Source organism: Cyrtonyx montezumae, unplaced genomic scaffold (assembly GCF_038088225.1).
Source record: "Cyrtonyx montezumae isolate F1298 unplaced genomic scaffold, pur_monq_1.0 scaffold_36, whole genome shotgun sequence".
Classification (NCBI taxonomy): domain Eukaryota; kingdom Metazoa; phylum Chordata; class Aves; order Galliformes; family Odontophoridae; genus Cyrtonyx; species Cyrtonyx montezumae.
In genome coordinates this window covers 5,372,783-5,388,876 of record NW_027072041.1, presented here as the reverse complement: position 1 = coordinate 5,388,876, position 16,094 = coordinate 5,372,783, and the positions used below count along the sequence as shown (strand labels likewise).

At 39.0% G+C, this 16,094-nt stretch overlaps 1 protein-coding gene across 3 annotated transcripts in view; it reads right to left on the bottom strand.

Annotated features, from left to right (window-relative positions):
• Positions 1 to 16,094, bottom strand: part of PCSK5 (proprotein convertase subtilisin/kexin type 5) — a 265,589-nt gene that overhangs the window by 173,716 nt on the left and 75,779 nt on the right. For all 3 annotated transcript variants that reach the window (XM_065745519.1, XM_065745517.1, XM_065745518.1), the window contains exon 5: positions 14,964 to 15,040. In XM_065745519.1, coding sequence (XP_065601591.1) covers positions 14,964 to 15,040 — 77 coding nt within the window. The remainder of the gene's footprint in view (positions 1 to 14,963; positions 15,041 to 16,094) is intronic.

Genomic DNA, 16,094 nt, shown 5'->3' with positions numbered 1-16,094 from the left:
CCGCTTCATCAATACATATTTTACAAAAACAGCTGCACTGATTTAAGTAGAAAGATTTGAAATTAAACATGGTTAAACAAACAAGTAATAATTTTTGCTGCCAGATTCCTGTAGGATTTTAGAAAATGTTTTATATAATCTTAATTAACTCTTGTTAATTACAAGTATCAAAGAATTGAAGCAAGCGTAAATATATTCAACAGATGAAATTTCTAAACAACTCCTTGTTTTTATCATGCAACTATATGGCTGATGAGCATAGTGTAAGGTTCTATTAGTGTTTTTTGAGTCTAGAATCAATCTTAATTTGGGAATGAGGTCTCTGATTGCAAAGGAAGTTAGTATAATTCCCAATGTTACTTTACACAATGAGAAACTCTTGTTATGCTTCATGAATGCTTCCTATTAACTTAAGTTGTGGGCTTACTTATTTAGTAAGTTTCATTAATGAACAGCTACTAGTTGTTATGGTCATATGGCCATGTAAAGTTGACAACATATTTACAATTTCAATAGTTTTAAAATATTTTAGAGTAAGAACTGGAATAATGTCAACAAGTATTTTTGGCTAGGTGGTGCATTTGCTATTTCTTGGAAAATCCACTTGTATCATAGAATGAGCGAATGACAGAATGGTTAGGGCTGGAAGAGACCTTTAAGATCATCTAGTTCCAAACCCCTTGCTATAGGCAGGCATACCTCTCCTCTAGACCAGACTTCTCAAAGCCCCATCCAGCCTGCCTTGTCCAGGGAGAGGACATTCACTACCTCTCTGGGCAACCAGTTCCCTCACAATAAGATAGTTTATTCCTGATATCTAGTCTAAATCTACTTGTCCACTTTAAAGCCATTTCCCTTTGTCCTGTCACTACAAGTCCTTACATGCCACCTGGAGTATTGTGTTCAGCTCTGGGGTCCCTAACATAAGGACAGAGACATGTTCAAGTGAGTTCAAGACCACAGAGATGCTCAGGCTGAGCACTTCTTCAGTGCAGACATGTTGACAGAGTTGCAGTTATACAGCCTAGACAAGAGAAGATTTTCAGGAGATCTCACTGCAGCCTTCCAGTACCTAAAGAGGGCATACAGGAAAGCTGGAAAGGAACTCTTTTTTAGGAGTGTAGTGACTGAACAAGGAGTAATTACTTTAAACTGAAAGAGGCTATGTTTAGGTTAGATACTAGGAAGAAATCCTTTAGCCAGGGCATGGTGAGGCACTAGAACAGGTTGCCTAGAGAAGCCATGGATGCCCCATCCCTAATGGTGTTCAGGGACAGGCTGGATAGGACAAAATAACCTACTGAATGGTAATCTTCTGCATGGCAAAGGAGCTGGAACAAAGTGGTCTTTAAGATTCCTTTCAACTCTAAACATTCTGTGATTCTAAGGTTCTATGACCCAGACTGAAACGAATACATAGCAGCTGTATATACATCAAGTGCTTGATATATCTTCTTTTACCTAAAATCCTCCACAGTAAGCCCTATCATTTCTGTGCAATGACAAATTAAATGGAAAAAAATTCAAGCTTCTAACAATATGTAGCAATTGAAAGATTTCTACTGAAAGCAAATGTTAAGCAGAAAAAACCATACCCTATAGATACAGGAAAGCAGATCGAGTTTCATGTTTCAGTGTGCTTTGCAGCAAAAGCAGTCCATCGAACCAAACAAACAGTCTGGGATAACACTTCTGATGAAAAAAGGATATTTGTTGCTTCACACAAGGAAGATATTGTCAGATGTAAAGATTCTGGGGTTGAGTTTTCACAGAGGAAAGTAATAAAATGATGCGCAGGCAGGCCATGGATAGCTCTTTACCCATTACCCATTCTGCATACTCCACTTGTATGACTGCTTTTGCAGTGTGGCAACAGTTGGAAGAAAGAGATATAATATACCTCTGAAACTTTACAATTTCCAGCCTAAAAAAATACTATCTACCTGTTTTTAATTCTGACTACAATTACAATTAGATATGCAATGTGATTAATCCTAAATTCCATTCAGAGTGGAGTAGAAGTAGCTATTCCTTAAGAATGCCTTTCTGAGAGTACCAGAGCTCTCTGTCCTCCAGTACAAGAAAACAAGCAAATGAGACAGGAAATGTGAACAATTGGCTAAGGACCTGCTAGTCAAACTGAGGGATAACCAGGACATGTACAAGCAGTGGAGGCAGGGACTTGTGGCCTAGGGAGAATAAAGAAAGGAATGCTGTCCAGATATGTAGAGATGCAATTTAGAAAACCAAGTTGCAGACGGAACGGCATTTGGTGAGGAATGTGTAAAATAACAAGAAGGGATTCTACAAGTACACTGATCAGAAGAAAAAGGCCAAAGATGTGCACCCCCTCCAATAAATGAGAAGGGAAAATTGGCTACAATAGACATAATGAAGGCTAAGATACTAAATAAGTTCTTTGCCTCAGTCTTCACTGGCACCCAGGTTTCTTGTGTCTCTCACAGCCCTGAACATCACCTGGTGAAGGGAACCTGCTTTGGCAGGGGGGTTGGACTCGATGATCTCTAGAGATCCCTTCCCACCCCTAAGATTCTGTGATTCTATGAAGCCCTAGGTGAGGGCTGGAGGAGCAAAATCCCTTCCATTGTAAGAGAAGAGCAAGTCTGAGCCTGCCAAATGAAACTGAATGCATAAAAGTCTATGCAGACTGATTACACACATCCAAGGGTCCTGAAAGAGCTGGCTGATGGGGTTGCTGAGCCACTCCCCATCGTATTTGAAAATACATGGCTGTCATACAAAAACAACAGTGACTGGAAAAGGGGAAACATCACTCCTATTTTCAAGAAAAGGAGAAAGGAAGACCCAGGGAACTACAAAAAAAACAAACTACTGAGCCTCACCTCTGTACATGGGAAGATCATGGAGCAGATTCTCCTAGAAGACATGCTAAGGCACATGTGACACAAGGAGGTGATCTGAATCAGTCAGAACAGCTTCACCAAGTGCAGACTGTGCCTGACCAATCTGGTAGTGGCCTTCTATGACAGAGTGATGGCATTGGTGGACAAAGGAAGGGCAACTGATGTTGTCTACCTGGACATGTGCAAGGCCTTTGACATGATCCCACACCACATCCTGATCACCAGATTGAAGAAATATGGATTGTAAAGGTGGACTATTCAATGGATAAAGAATTGGTTGGAAGGTTGCAGCTGGTAGGCTATGGTCAATGGCTTTATGTCCAGGTGGAGGCCAGTGACATGTGCTGCCCCCCAGAGGTCTGTCTTGGGACCAGTATTCTTTAACATCTTTATCAATGACTTAAAGAGGGGATTGAGTGCACCTTCAGCAATTTTGTCAATGACACCAAGCTGAGTGGTGCAGCTGATAACACAGAGTGAAGGGATGCCATCAAAGGGGATCTGAACAAGCTCAAAAGGTGGGCCTATGTGAATATGATGATCATGGCTAAGCGTAAAGTGTCACACTTGGGGTTAAAGCAATCCCAGGCACATGTACAGACTGGGAGAAAAAGAACTCCTCGATAGCAGCACTTCCAAGAAGGACTTGGGATCCTGGTTAATGAAAAATTTTAAATGAGCTAACAGTGTGCACCCCAGAAGGCCAACAGTGTCCTGCCCAGTGGACCCCTCTCCTCTGCCCTTCTGAGGCCCCATCTGGGGTGCTGTCTCCAGGCCTGTGGCCCTCAGCACAAGAAAGATGCAGAGCTTTTGGAAGGGACCCAGAGGAGGGCCACAGAGATTAGCAGAAGGATAGAGCATCTCTCCCACAAAGACAGGCTGAGGGAACTAGGCTTGTTCTGGAGAAGGCTCTGGTTAGATCTTTCTGTGGCTTCACAGTGATTAAAGGAACCTTATAAACAGGAGGGAAATCAACTTTCTATGTGGGTAGACGGTGATGGGGCAAGTGGAAATGGGGAGATCAGATGTCAGGGGAAAATTTTCCACTGAGAGCGGTGAGATGCTGCAGCAAGCTGCCTAGAGAAGTTGCAGATGCCCCACTAGGAGATTTTTGTGGTCCCTTCCAACCTGTGCCATTCTAGGATTCTGTGATTCTTTCATTGTATGTTGTGCACTAAAAGAACAACCCATTTATCTTCAGGGCTATCTACACTTCAAAGATCACTGAAGTAATTGTTGAAATAAAAAATATGTACAAATCATACTCTCAGTGAGAGGTGTTTTTCTGTGTTTATTTTTCTTCTTCTTTTGTTAGTTTTTCATTGTTTTTTAAAAAGAAATTAATGATTAAGCATGAGCAAAGTTTCCTCACGCTCTCTGGTTAGTGTAAGATGGCTAATTCTCACACACTCACTAGGGTAAGAAATAAACTAGCAGCAGTTCATTTGATATTTATGAAATGTTAAGAAGACTAGTGCAGGGAAATAAGTCTATGCTGGAAAGAAGTAAGATATGCTTTCTTATTATCTACTACTAGGTACTCTTCAACCTCATCCATCAGACTTGCTATCCCACATGTTTGAGAAATAAACAGGTCACAGTCTCTGCATCAGTTTGCTAAAATCAGGAATTGGATTATTATTATTTTTTTTTTTAGGACTTAATAGAAAAACAATTCATTTTCAAAGCAGGTTAAACTCCATAGTGCAGAAGCCAGCTGCACAATCTGCTTTTATGATGGATATTCATTTCTTTACTTCATCTGAAAGTCTCTACCTTGATTGATTTCTTTCAGGATAAAAACCACAAAAACCAACCAAACAAAAAAAACCAAACACCCAGTAACTTGTCTTCAAGAGAGATAACTCACTTTGCTTAAAGTGTCAAATGAAGTAATTTGACTGTGTATCTTTAAGATAAATTACAAAATCACATTAATGTAAAATAAAGCTTGAAATAAAAAACCCGCCTAAAGCAAGAACAGGTGTATATTTTTTTTATTTGCAAAAGAATAAAGAGCCATATCTGAAAGTTTTATCCTGAAAATGTCTTAGAAAAACATCCTTTAAATTCATTAGAATGTTTACTTACAGCACAACTTTGCAGAGCTCGTCAGTTAAAAACATCGTCTTTAGAAAAAAAGCCTGAGTTAAAAGGCAACTGCTTTATCAAACTTGCAATTAGAAGTTTGCCTTTTTGCCACAAATATTAAAGCGGGAATCAGTGCTATACTTTGTGTTTGTACCCGCTGGCTGAGAAGTCTCAGTGAACCACATTTTGCACTGCATCTTGACTCAGTTGACTACTGTGAACTCAGCTGGCAAAACCAATTACCACAAACAAAACACAGATTAACTCATCTACTCTCTCAAATACCTACAATGTGAAAAGGGAACAACATAGAGAAATGTGGTTTTGTTTTCAAATTCAGCTTGGCTGTAGACTTATATGTATAAATGCATGGAATCTGAAATTAGTCCATCATGTAGCAAATAAAAACCTCTGTACAGTAGTAGTAGATTCTCTCCTCCTAAGTTCAAAACCTCAAAATAAAGATTCATACTTAGAGGAAATACCAACTCCAGGAAAAAGACATTCTGAAAACAAAACAAAACAACTGAAACACCAGAAAAACCCACTTCCATTTCTAACTTTCCATAAAAGTCAGAAAAGCAAACATCAAAAATCCAGTAACTACGAAAGCTTATATCCCTTCTATTGTTGATTTTGAAATGAAGAGGAAGATCTGACTCATTGTTATCAATTATTTACATAAAAGAAGTAGAAGCAATTGCATAATGCTTCAAAATGTCATTTTACTTGTGAGCTCATTGTCTGGTACTTCAATAATTAGAAACAGGAAAAAGTCTTTCCTGTAGTGTTGTGGTTGAACATTTGAGATTTTGAGAGCCTTATAAATTTGAAAAAGGAGAAGCAGAGTTCTTCAAATACCAGTTACATAGTGAAAAAATCACTTAACAGCTTATACCAAGGTAATGAAAAAGAACTACAGTTTTCTTCTGTAACAAATGGTATTTCAACTGGACTTTGTTTTTCGCTCTGACTCAGTTTCAGTGACTACTCCAATGTCTTTCCCTTGGCTCTCACAAAATTCTAATTCAAATCACTTGAGCACTTTGCAACGGATTATGTAATGCACTGTGATGATATAATTAGTAGATCAGACAGGTTTACTAAAAAAGGCAATTTTTGGCAGTTTGACAAACCTATATTAGGATAATTTCTACTTTTGAAGTTGGAACCTAGCTAAAAAGGCTACTGAATCAACACTGTAGTCTAATGATTTTTTCATTTTCTAGATAGAATGAAATGTTCTTACAAGTGACTAACCATAGAGACCAGTGATGAAGGTGCTAGCTGTGTGTGAATGGATCAGCCTGATAAAGACTGCTTCCCCTCTAGTCCAGCTAATAGTCCTCAGCTACTAGTAATTCCGGTATCTACCTTATTACTTCTCAAAAACCATGATTAACTTGTTTTACACTGGAGCAAAAAAGCACAAGAATGCCAACGCTTTGCTTGCTTTCTGTCCTGATTTAATGCAAAAAACCTCATTCCTTCTTTGGTTAAAAACCTGTTTTAGATTAAAATGAAACATAATTAAGCTCACTAAGTGGTGATGATTAACGTCCCATGTTCTTAGAACATTTTTCTTTCAAGAATTGCAATTTTTGCCCCTTCAGAAAGGTTGCAGAAATACATCTAGTCTCTCAGTCCTTACCTGGGTGAAACAACAGATGCATGAGGATTACCTCTGAGCTGTGGCCATGTAAAGAACAGGCATGTTCACTAAATAACAGTACACAGGGACTCCAAACAAAAAATTATAATAGGAAGGATGAAAAATAGGCTCCAAACTAATCTGTAAAGTAAGGTTACTTCAGCAAAGCACAATTCTGCAAGCTGGATCTTAAGACAATGTTTACCTTTCTTAATTCTTACAATTACTACACTGGGACCATTAGCAACAGCATCTGGCAAGCAACACAAATCTAATATCTCATGATCTCCACACTGCATCATGCCCCTAGGCACTTGGTTGGGTGATTAGATCATAATAGACTTTAAGGCTAGCTGATGAATCACAAGCACTGCTCCCTGTAAAATGTGGCAAATCTCACTATAAGCTGACACAGCTTGAACCCTACTTCATTATTCATATCTCCTAAAATTGCAGTGCAATAAGATATTGGTCATAAGGGCAGCAGGTTTAAATTCAGAAAAGAACCAAAATATGATAAACCAAGACGGCAGTCTCTGACTGTATCTTCTATACCATCAACCTCTGTGTTATTTCATTGTTTGGTTTAGACCAGACATGTCCAACCTGCTGCCCACAGGCTGCATGTGGTCCTAGACAGCTAGTAATTATCCCCATACCTGCCACACACCATCAGGATGGTGGCTCTTCCCCAGAGCAGCCTGGTTTCACCCCAAGCATGCACTCATCACTTAGCAATAACCAAAACATTGTCCCAGGACAATTTCTCTTCCAGTGTGGCCTAGGGAAGCCAAAAGGGTGGACACCCACAGTTTAGAATTGGTTTTCAGAAGCAAATGCTTTACCAATTCCTAAAAAAAGAATCTAAAATCTGCAGTTTTCTGATAATCCTGACTAAAATCCCACATACAGAGGGACTTTTGTACTTTGTTGACAACAACAGAACCTGAGGAAACAGCATAGAGCTGAATCAATGGAGGGTCAGGATGGGGCTTAGGAAAAGGCTCTACACCAAGAGGACAGTCAGGCACTGGAACCCAAATGATCATGGCATCAAACCTTCTGGAGCTCAAGAAGCCTTTGGACAATGCTCTCAGACATATGGTTTAAATTCTGGATGGCCCTGTGCGGAGCCAGGAGTTGGGCTCAATGTTTCTTGTTATTCTCTAACACACTCACTGTAAGCACACAATCTATTAGTCTGAACTATATATATCAGTAAGTTAATTCTCTCCTCTAAATCGCCTCCTTATTTGGGAATACTTATCTGTTTTAAGAGATGATTTGATGGTATTGGATAGAAGACACTGTAAGATTACACCATAACTGAAGCCTTCAGCTTTTCAGCTTCTAGATGCTGAAGAAAGTCAAGAAGAATTACATTACACATCAAGAAACAAGAATATAGATTCTCTCTGAAAAATATTCCATCTTAAAAGTTAATACTTTACTCCAAGTTAACTCCTTAGTATCTCTCCACAGCTTAAGCATCAGTTTACCAAGGCCCTCCCTTGTGATCTGCAGATCCGTGCTGCTGGAAAATCTTGAGCATGCACAAATGGAAAAAAAGTGACTAGTTTAAAACTTCACTGAAGTCTTTTTGTTTTTGTTGCTAGCCATGCGATAGCAACCTTGTTTTTTCTTTCACACAAATACAGCACTAGATGGTGCAGCAGTGCTTCTCAGTACAGCTTATCTCCCCCTAAGTTTTGTCTTCAACATATGACACAGTCAATAGCAAAACAGTAGGAATAGCTGCTTACTGCTAATCCAGCCAGTAAGTTATTGGTTTCAAACCAAAAGAAGGGATATAGATCTAGGTTGGATAAAATGAAGAAGTGTTTTACAGTAAGGGTGAAGAGGCACTGGAACGGGTTGCCCAGAGATGAGGTGGATGCCCCATCCCTGGACACGTTCAAGGTCAGGCTGGACAGGGCACAGAGCAATCTGATAAATTCTGTGATTCTGTGAAATATATGAATTATATATACAGGTATCTCCACTTGTCAGCAACAATATGTGCTATAATAGAACCTTTTTGAACCTTTGTGAAATGATCATTCTAGCAGCAACGACGGACTTCATGCTCCCTGAGTTTGACTGTGCTCAGTTCCTCAGACACCTGTTCTGTAGTGTCACAACAGTCCATGAAGCTTTTTACTTTTAGTTTATTGCCCATCAAGAAAACAGAAGGTGATCCCCTTGTCAAATATTTGATGTCCATTCTGATTAAATGGCTTAGGACATACTAGAGGACTCTGACATAAGCAGCTGGTACAAACTAGGAGCTTGCCGCTGTTGGAAAAAAATGAAGCCTGTGGCATTTTATTGTGCAACTACATCCATTGATGTGACTGGCAGAAGAAAGTAACAATGAATTGGAATGGATGTATTGGTGTTCCACTGAAAAATAATGTCAATATGTTGAATCAAGCAGGACTGAAACTCATTAACTAATTAAATTTCTCATTATTGTGTGATAAGACATAAGGCTGTCCAGATCCTGCAAAGTTTAGAGATGAGTAAATCAAGGAGTAGCTGCATTTCTTATGGCTTTTAAAAAGCAAAAATTACTGTCTCCCAGAAGTCTCATTAAAAGATAATTGAGAAGGCTATTTAAACAAGTTAGTTATGTAAAGGGATGCGTTGCTGAAAGATGTCAAAGAGGTATTCAAGAGTCAGCTAGTATATATTTAACTTACTTTTAATTTTTCTTACCCAAGTTTAATAAAAAACAGCTTAAAATCAACTGATATTATTTAAAAGAGTTTTAAAAAGGTCCTGATTAAAAAAATACCTGCCTACAGAATCAGATCTAAGGTCTGAAATACTATCATGAGAAATTTCTCATGGAAAACACATTCTGGTTCAGCCAAAATAACACAGCGCATGAATACTTTTATTATTATTGTTAATATTGCTCTGGCTATACAGTGAGCAGAGTAAATTTAAGTGACTCCATCTGCTTTGTGTTCAAGGACCTGTGATTAGCAATGCACAATTGTTTACAAGTTAATTGTGGAATAACAGAAAAAGAATTATGCAGCAGTATTTAGCAGTAAATCAGAACAAGATGCTTTGCATAGCAGTAACAACTTCATCCACAGCTGACTGCTGTCTCTAACCTCTGGGCAAAAGGAAGTTCTAGTATAGGCCTGTACTATTTACAAGCTTTGTGATTTGCTGCCAATTTGTAGAAACCAAAGTAAACTTCTGGCAGGATTCCTACATACCATAGTAGTTAAAGAAACTATCGTCCCACCCTGATTTTGACTGCAAGCCTTGAAAGACTAATCTAATGTTTCTTTCTAGCCTCCTATTCTCCTTAGCTAATAGAAAAATTTAACTTAAATCTTCAAGAAAATAATTCTGGAATGTGCTACTCTGGTTATCAACATTCTCCTCACATGTCCTCAATTAGTTTTTTACTTATACTTTTTCCCCCTCTAATATGCTTCAGCAACATAAAGTGTTCACCACTAATTGAAAATGAAAAGCTAGCAAATAGACTTAGATATTTTACAGCTGCATTCAAAGCTCTCCAAAGACACCTTACAGCACTTCTTTTTTACTCTTTATCATTCCATCCTTTAAAGTGTTGTTACAACATGAAACAGTAAACTAGATCATTTTATGAAACTAGTCCATTTGAGCATCCCCGCCATTACCAGATGACACAAATGGCTATTATGTAGTGTTACCCAGTTTCTATAGCATGACATGAGAATCAACTGAATTGATTGCTAAATCTTGGCAAAGTATGGCTTTCAGAATGCTCCCTGGTTGTGGTTACCTCACCTTCCAGGCAGAACTTGAGGTGCGTACTGCCAAACTACCACATACACTGGATAATCAGAATTCCTGTCCTGATATCTAATTTAGATATCTGAAAACACAGATGCCTATGTCAACATTTAATTCTTGTTGAGTCCTGAAAGAATTAACTGAAGATACTTTGGTACTGCTTTCCAGGCTAAGTGTTAATTGGAAACATTGAGCATCGAAGCAGAGGTTGGGCAGACAAGTAATCTTACATTGAAAGCACGCACTATATCACTTCTTTTTGTAAAGATGTGTCTACACTGACACCTGTGTAGTTTAAACTGTGTACAACTCCTGACAGTGCTGATGGAGATCAGGACAGTGAGGTGTCTGATCTTCGTCTCACCTCAGAACCTAGGGGGTAGGCACCAGGTGTTTTCATCTGGGATGTGAGGCTGTAAAATTTAAATGTCTCTGCCTTAGAAAGAAATGAACCCATCCAGTGTTATTTCCCACAAAATGCTCTAACTAACAATAAAATAGAAAGCAGTCTTCTTCTCTGGACATGCTTTGTAAGAAATTTATGGCTTTGGTACCTGGCTGAAGGAAAAGATTGATCTGTGACTCACAGCAGGACATAATGTGGCTCCTCACAGCACCAAAAAGAGTTGAATTCCTGACAATGTGCCTAAATTGGGATGCCTCTGAGTGTGCCCTTACTGTGTCCCAGCTCCAAGGATAGCAGCACCATCACATACAGTGTGAGTCCCCTAAGTGTATTTGTAGGGAATGAGGGCAGCAGGACAGAGGATATGATGAAAACTGGCAGCTCAGCTGTGAGATAGGCTGACTGTCACATCTTTTCTCAAAATTCCTTGGAAATTACTGGTGACAACATCACTCTCAGTTTTGTAGACAGCAGTCATGGGTGCTTGGGGCGCTGTCACCGTATCTCAGTGAAACTGGTCATTCCAGTGAGAGGTTCAGGTCATCCTTCATTCTCCCCACTTGTGTCTGTCTAGCTCTCCTCTGACCTCAGGATGGGCTGAATAAAGTAACTGGCTGAAACTGAAATTCACTGTTGCTGTTCTGGTAGCACTGTTTGCAGCTTGATTAGTTCTTTACTCTGGTAAGTCGCACAATGGCTTGAGAAAGTGAGGAGGAATGAAGTAACATGGGATAAGAAGTGGAGGTCACCAGTTTTTCTCTTCTAATGCTCAGTATGGGTACAAAATGTAGGCATCTAGTTCAAAGCTAAGGTTCATCTGAAGTAGTTAGCCATACAAATTAGCTGTTGTAGCATGCTGACTGGCAATGCCTATAGGTTCTGGGCTGAAAACAATTTATGGTGCTATGTTACTACTCCATTTGAAAGTGACTATAACTTTCAGAAATCTAGATTGATGTTCTATCACATGTCAAAACAAAGATTTCTTTTGTTACGTATCAATAGGACAGGTACACTGTTGGCTAGGTTAGGATCTGGCTGAAGGGCTGGTCCCAGAGAGTGGTGGTGAATGGAATTAAATCCAGCTGGCGAATGGTCACAAGTGGTGTTCCCCAGGTGTTGGTGCTGGGGCCTGTCCTCTTCAATATCTTTATCGATTACGTGGATGAGGGCATTGAGTTCATCCTCAGTAAGTTTGCAGATGACACCAAATTGGCTGGAAGTGTTGATCTGCCTGGGCGTAGCAAGGCCCTACAGAGGGATCTGGACAGGCTGAAGCCAATGGGATGAGGTTCAACAAGACCAAATGCCAGGTCCTACACTTTGGCCACAACCCCAGGCGACACTACAGGCTTGGGGAGGAATGGCTAGAAGACTGTGGAGAGGAAATGGACCTGGGGGTATTTATTGATGCTCGGCTGAACATGATCCAGCAGTGTGCCCAGGTGGCCAAGAAGGCCAATGGCATTCTGGCTTGCATCAAGAACAGTGTTGCCAGCAGGAGTAGAGAAGTAATTGTCCACTTGTACTGAGCACAGGTGAGGCCACACCTCGAGTAGTGTGTCCAGCTTTGGGCCTCACTGCAGGAAAGACATTGAGGCCCTGGAATGCGTTCAAAGAAGGGCAACAAGGCTGGTAAGGGTTCTGAAGCACAGGTTTTATGGGGAGAGGCTGAAGGAGCTGGGATTGTTCAGCCTGGAGAAGAGAAGGCTTAGGGGAGACCTTATTGCTCTCTATAACTTCCTGAAGGGAAGTTGTAGTGAGCTGGGGGTTGGCCTCTTGTCTTGTGTAATTAGTGATAGGACTAGAAGGAATGGCTTCAAACTATGTCAAGGGAGATTCAGACTGGACATTAGGAAATACTTCTTCACTGAAAGGGTGGTCAGGCACTGGAATGGACTGCCCAGAGAGGTGGTGGAGTCACTGACCCTGGGAATGTTCACAGAACATTTGGATGTTGTGTTGAGGTACATGGTTTAGTGGGAGCAATTGGTGATAAGTGAATAGTTGGACTGGATGATCTTTTAGGTCTTTTCCAACCTTGGTGATTCTATGATTCTAAAAATTCATAGCACATTTGCTGATTCTAACCTTTTTTACACCAATGACAGGTCATCTCCAAAGCTAGAATAATAACAGCACATGAAATTCTTCAATAAGGAAAATAAGAATTGGGAAGAGGAGTTGATAGACCTTTATTTATTCCTCTGTTTCAAAGAACATTTGTCTTGAGGATATCTCCTAAAAACTTCAGCGTAGTATTAGCATTTTCATTACAAGCATCTGGTTCTGAAATTCTTGGCTTGTCACTAAATGAGTCAATACAGCCACTAGGTCTTTCTACCATTTGTTCCACATCAATGTTTTCTTCCTTGTATAAACTTAAACTAGCCTGAACGTGCAGCATGTTTACACATTTCAAAGCAAAGGGTGTTACTGAATTTATCTATTTACACTCTCATGGTACCTTTGCTCCAGGAGATTTCTAGTGAAAAGGAGACAGATATGATTCAGTAAACTGAGATTCTATATGAAAAGAGTATGAGAAAGTTATGTCTAAGGGGCAAAGAGGGAAGAAACAGTTCTCGTATGTACTTGTTCCTAAACAAAAATATTTGGCAATAAGCAAAGAGAATCAAATAAGAACAACTAAGTGAGAACATATGCTGATTGAAGCCAACAATAAATAAACTATTATGATTCAAATTAACACCAACATAATACTTTCTTATGTTAAACTGGTTTTCTAGTTATGTATGTATGAATATTTATTTCTATGCTCTTTTTAAGAGCTAAATTCTTATGTATTTCCTTTCAAACAGGATCATGCTGACTGGGCAAGCAAATATTCACCAGAAATCACCTGAAGTTTTTGTGGTTATTTTATCTTAAGAAAGCAGCTACAACAACTCCTTCCTTGAGATTCACTCCATCTGTGTATAACGGGTAGCTAGAAACACTAGGGTTCCATTCCTTAGTATGTTTATGTATTTTTCCTTCTATGTTGGGAAGAAGGGCATTCTTGCATCAAAGTGTGGTCCAAGTTTGCTCTAATTGGTTCCTCCAGTCAAGTTAAAGCTCAGTTTTCTGTTGACTCTCAGTGAGTTACTTAACACCTGCTACATTCTTCTTGAGAAAGTTTGCAGTATTGCAGGGGAAAAAAAAAAAAAAAGCCCCGATACAAATTCAAAAGTATTTGATCTGTGTAAAAGACAAAGTTTCACCTGGATTATATTCTGTCTTCTGCAAGCAAGTACTATTAACTGCTTTCCACAACAACAACAACAACAACAAAAACCCAAACCTCAAGAAAACTGCTAGCAGGATATGATGCTACCAATCTAATACATATGATTCCACATAAAGGTATTTTTTCTACCAGAGAAGCAGTAAAAAACCAAACCAAAACAACAACAAACCTGCCCTCAAATACCCATTGCATCAGAAAAGAAACCTGCTACCTGAGGTGAGCTGTTCACACCAACTTCTTTCCTAGCCTCCACAATACAAAGAACAGAGTTAGAATTACAAATAGCAGGAAACTATGTACTGAAGGAGAAATACATCACTCATGCAGACATATTCAGCCAGTCATATAACACTGATATTGCAGCTAGCTGGAACTGCTATTAGTGCTTTATATAGTTTCTAGCAAACTTCTGCATGTAAAATCTCCATGAGATTAAAAGACTGATTATGTTAGAAAGTAAAATCTTACTAACTTACATATTTCTTCAAAACAGAAAGCCTCTGAAATTCAAGGAAGTCAGAAGCCAAGTCAGTTACCACACATAACAACCTGCCAGTAATTCACTGAGATGGAATATAAGAACAAGTAAGAGTCACTCCTCATATTCTGCATCCCAAAAGGTTTGAAAATTGTTCATTTCACACACCTAGAATTTTCAAACTATTTTTATGTGTTTTTGGATTGCTTCAAATGCATTCAAAGAGCAAGTTTCATGAAGTGTGCAAGGAAAAGACATAAATACATATTTCACAAATATTAAAATGCAAATCACACTGCTTTATTAGGATTCAAGTTTCCTAGGCTTTCAGAGCAGAACTGGTATTCTTTCCTTGACGAATGAGACTGAAAATATCTTTAAGTGTCATAGTGCCTTACTTGTTCTCGTTGCTGGCATCATATCGAGGCATAGGGTCAAAATCGTTTCCATTGACATCAAAACTGGCCTGCGAATCCTGTAGCCAACAGGAGAAAGAAAACCAGTTTCTCATTAATTAGCCATTGAGTCATATGGCCTATAAATTCTTCAGCAGGTTTCTACAAGAGAGTAATTAGGTTAACTGACATTCCTGTGGTTCTACGATGATCACATTTATTTTTTTTTTTAACAAGGAGAGGATTATATATTTAATAATTACACTGTTTACAGTTTTTATTTTATTTTTGGAAAAGGGAAGAATATGGATGCTCTGAAAACACATAGTTCTGATTGTAGAGAAGAAAGTGTCATTTCATTAAGCAAGAAGACTATATTTCTTCTAAGAAACTTTTGGAACTTAAGAGAGGTCATCCTCAAAATTCAGATTTTGTTAAACATTTCAAGATTCAATATGGATTCTTTGCAAGATGATGACTGAAACTTCAGCCACAGTTTCAGGGAACAATGTAAGTTTCTTAAGGATACTGTCATAAAAAATACAGCTTGAAATGTGACATGAACTGCATTCCCATTTGTCTGGGACTGTAACTGTTTCAATTATAGCTATGATATCTGCACATTTTTGCTCCAAATTTTACCGAGATTCTTCCAGCTAAAAATAGTTTATAGAATAAATAGCTGCTGGTTTGTATGGCTCCCATTAATCTGTATGGTAGCATGCAGTGTGTTGACATGGCAGGCAGTTCTTTTTAATCTCTCCTTTTTTCAAAACCAGTTACCACATCCACCTCAAATATTCCTGTTTGCAGTCACACCAGCAATAATCTGACATATAGAAGGCATTTGTCATCAAACAAGCAACATGTACTGCTTTAGGGGAATTCCTTCGTGGCAAGAGGAAAAGGAGAGTGGAGACATTGGGAAATAAATAGCTGCTTTAAATTCAGTGGAAGGACAGTACTGGGATGAAGTGACACACGATACAATCTAGGTCATTCAGTGAAGGGGCAAAGTTATGTTTGGTTTGTTTACACAACTTTAGAGATTAAACGGAAAGATGTCACGTGCATTAGGATCAACTATATACTGACAAATAGGGCAAAAGGCTGTCATTTTTCTTTATGCAGTCC